The sequence below is a fragment of the Hordeum vulgare genome, chromosome 1H, assembly GCF_904849725.1.
Source record: "Hordeum vulgare subsp. vulgare chromosome 1H, MorexV3_pseudomolecules_assembly, whole genome shotgun sequence".
Taxonomy (NCBI): Eukaryota; Viridiplantae; Streptophyta; class Magnoliopsida; order Poales; family Poaceae; genus Hordeum; species Hordeum vulgare.
The window spans coordinates 265270085-265272451 of record NC_058518.1 but is presented as its reverse complement, the minus strand read 5'-3'; the positions used below and the strand labels follow the sequence as shown (position 1 = coordinate 265272451).

Sequence of the window (2367 nt, the reverse complement as noted above, 5' to 3'; positions counted from 1 at the left end):
GAGGAAATAGTAATAAAAAGAAAAAGGCTTATGCTCTTTTATCTTAGAAGTACGGACTAACACTAGTTACTTGCTCTGGCGAAACCAAAACGATCGAACGAGAAGCTGGGCCAACGAGCGAGAGTCAGCAGGGAGGATTGTTCGGCCGGCCCAAAATGCGGATACACATGTGCGCCAGATCGCCAGTTCGGCGCTTGAGGCGCCGAATAGGAGGTCAGCGAGCGTACGGCAACAAAGCAAAGCATCAGCGTCTCGTCGTCGCTACCTGCACTGACTATCCCGAATCTTACTTTCCCGTCAGTCAGTCCACTGGTAATGCCGTGTGAAAAACGCATGCCGCGCTTCAGAATTCCACGGCGTCGATGTCACCCAGTCTCCGTCGTCGACGTTTCGCTGCCGGTCGGCCCGGTCCTGCCACAGCCACGACATACAAGTGGGCGCTGCGCAAACCAAAGAACTCGCTGCCAGACCTCTCCACTGGAAAGTCGAAACTCGAGCCATGGCAGGACACGCCCAAGCTTCAACAACACCTCTGCTGTGCCTCTCCCTCTGCCTCCTGCTGCTACCCTCTGCCCAGCGGGCGACGGGCATGTACCTCGACGCCGACGGAAACCACGAGACCTTCTCCGGCGGCACCGTGCCCGAGAGCTTCAGCGTGCGGAGCCGCAACTCCTCCAACAGCTCCGGCGCCGGCGCGGCCTTCTGCAGGCTCCTCTCCCTCCAGATCCTCGACCTCTCCAACAACCAGCTCACGGGCGAGCTCCCCGACTGCTGGTGGAATCTGCAGGCTCTGCAGTTCATGGACCTCTCCAACAACTCCTTCTCGGGCCAAATCCCCGCTGCCAAGGCAAGTCACAACTGCTCCATCGAGTCGCTCCATCTCGCCGGCAATAGCTTCACCGGCCTCTTCCCGCCGGTCGTGGAGGGTTGCGATTCGCTCGGCACCCTCGACATCGGGAGTAACAGGTTCTTCGGCGCCATCCCTCCATGGATCGGGACCAAGGTTCCGTCGTTGAGAATCCTTAGCCTTAGATCAAACGATTTCACAGGAGAAATCCCTTCGGAGTTGTCGCGGCTCTCAAAACTCCAGCTGCTCGACCTTGCCAACAACAGGCTGACAGGAGCAATTCCCGTAGCATTCGGCAACCTGGCCTCCATGAGGAATCCAGAAATCGTGTCGAGTGCGGCATCATCGCTGGATGGGTCGAATTATCAGGATAGAATCGATATAATCTGGAAGGGCCAGGAGCTCATTTTCCAAAGAACGATCCGGTTGCTGACCGGTATCGATCTGTCAGGCAATATGTTGTCTCAGTGCATCCCTGAAGTATTAACCAAACTGCAGGGCCTCCGATTTCTGAACCTGTCAAGAAATCATCTGTCATGCGGCATCCCTCAAGATATTGGCAGTTTGAAGAATCTCGAATTTCTTGATATATCATGGAATGAGCTTTCAGGACACATTCCACAGAGCATCTCGATCTTGTCGACGCTCAGCATATTCAACATCTCGAACAATCATTTGTCAGGCAAGATACCTACTGGGAGCCAGATGCAGACATTGACCGACCCTTCGTTTTACCGAAACAATTCCGGCCTTTGCGGATTTCCTCTAGAGGATTGTCCAAATACTTCGCCTGCTTCGGATGAGAAAACTAGTGAGGGGGAGGACCAGTGGCTGTACTACTGTGTGACTGCTGGGGTTGTTTTTGGATTTTGGCTATGGTTTGGGCTGCTCTTTTCGATTGAGACGTGGAGATCTGCTGTTCTCTTCTCTGTCGATGGCATGCAATCCAAGGTTATGCAGAAGGTGTCACATCTTGACCAGTTTATTTCAAAAAGCAATAATGATCGATATACGTAGACTGTAGTTGTTTCTTTCTTTGTTGTACCATCAGAAGAATGTATCTATGTGTATATATGTATGTCTGTATGTATGTACCTAAGTATGCTACTCCCTCCGTTTCTAAATATAAGTCTTTTAAGATATTTCATTAGAAGTCTACATATGAAGCAAAATGAATGAATCTACACTCTAAAGTGTGTCTATATACATCTGTATGTAGTCCGTTAATGAAACCTTTTTAAAAACTTATATTTAGGAACGGAGGGAGTATATTATTAACTTTGTTTTGTAATAGCCAGCTTTTTTGCCCTACTTCTCATGTAATGAAGAGGAAAAATGGTATCATGCATATATTGGCTTCACTTGGACGCGTTTGGTAGTCTGCACATAGCCCAACCAGACCTGATGGACACACCATCTTTTCAAGTTGGGTTGTTTGGTTATATACGCACACACCGTGGCAAAATTTTACGTTTTCATCTTTTGGACAAAGAAAATACAGTTTTGACCTCCGTTTGAAA

The 2367-nt window shown here is 49.6% G+C and overlaps 1 protein-coding gene across 1 annotated transcript; it reads left to right on the top strand.

Annotated features, from left to right (window-relative positions):
• Positions 1-375: 375 nt before the first annotated feature.
• LOC123409481 (receptor-like protein EIX2) lies at positions 376-1954 on the top strand. Its single transcript, XM_045102372.1, has one exon. It carries the CDS (start codon positions 500-502, stop codon positions 1862-1864), a length of 1365 nt encoding a protein of 454 aa, XP_044958307.1. The 5' UTR covers positions 376-499; the 3' UTR covers positions 1865-1954.
• The last annotated feature ends 413 nt before the right edge of the window (positions 1955-2367 follow it).

Bases quoted from the DNA above. Each gene is read 5' to 3' on its own strand.
- LOC123409481 (XM_045102372.1), top strand. From the start codon at position 500: ATGGCAGGACACGCCCAAGCTTCAACAACACCTCTGCTGTGCCTCTCC.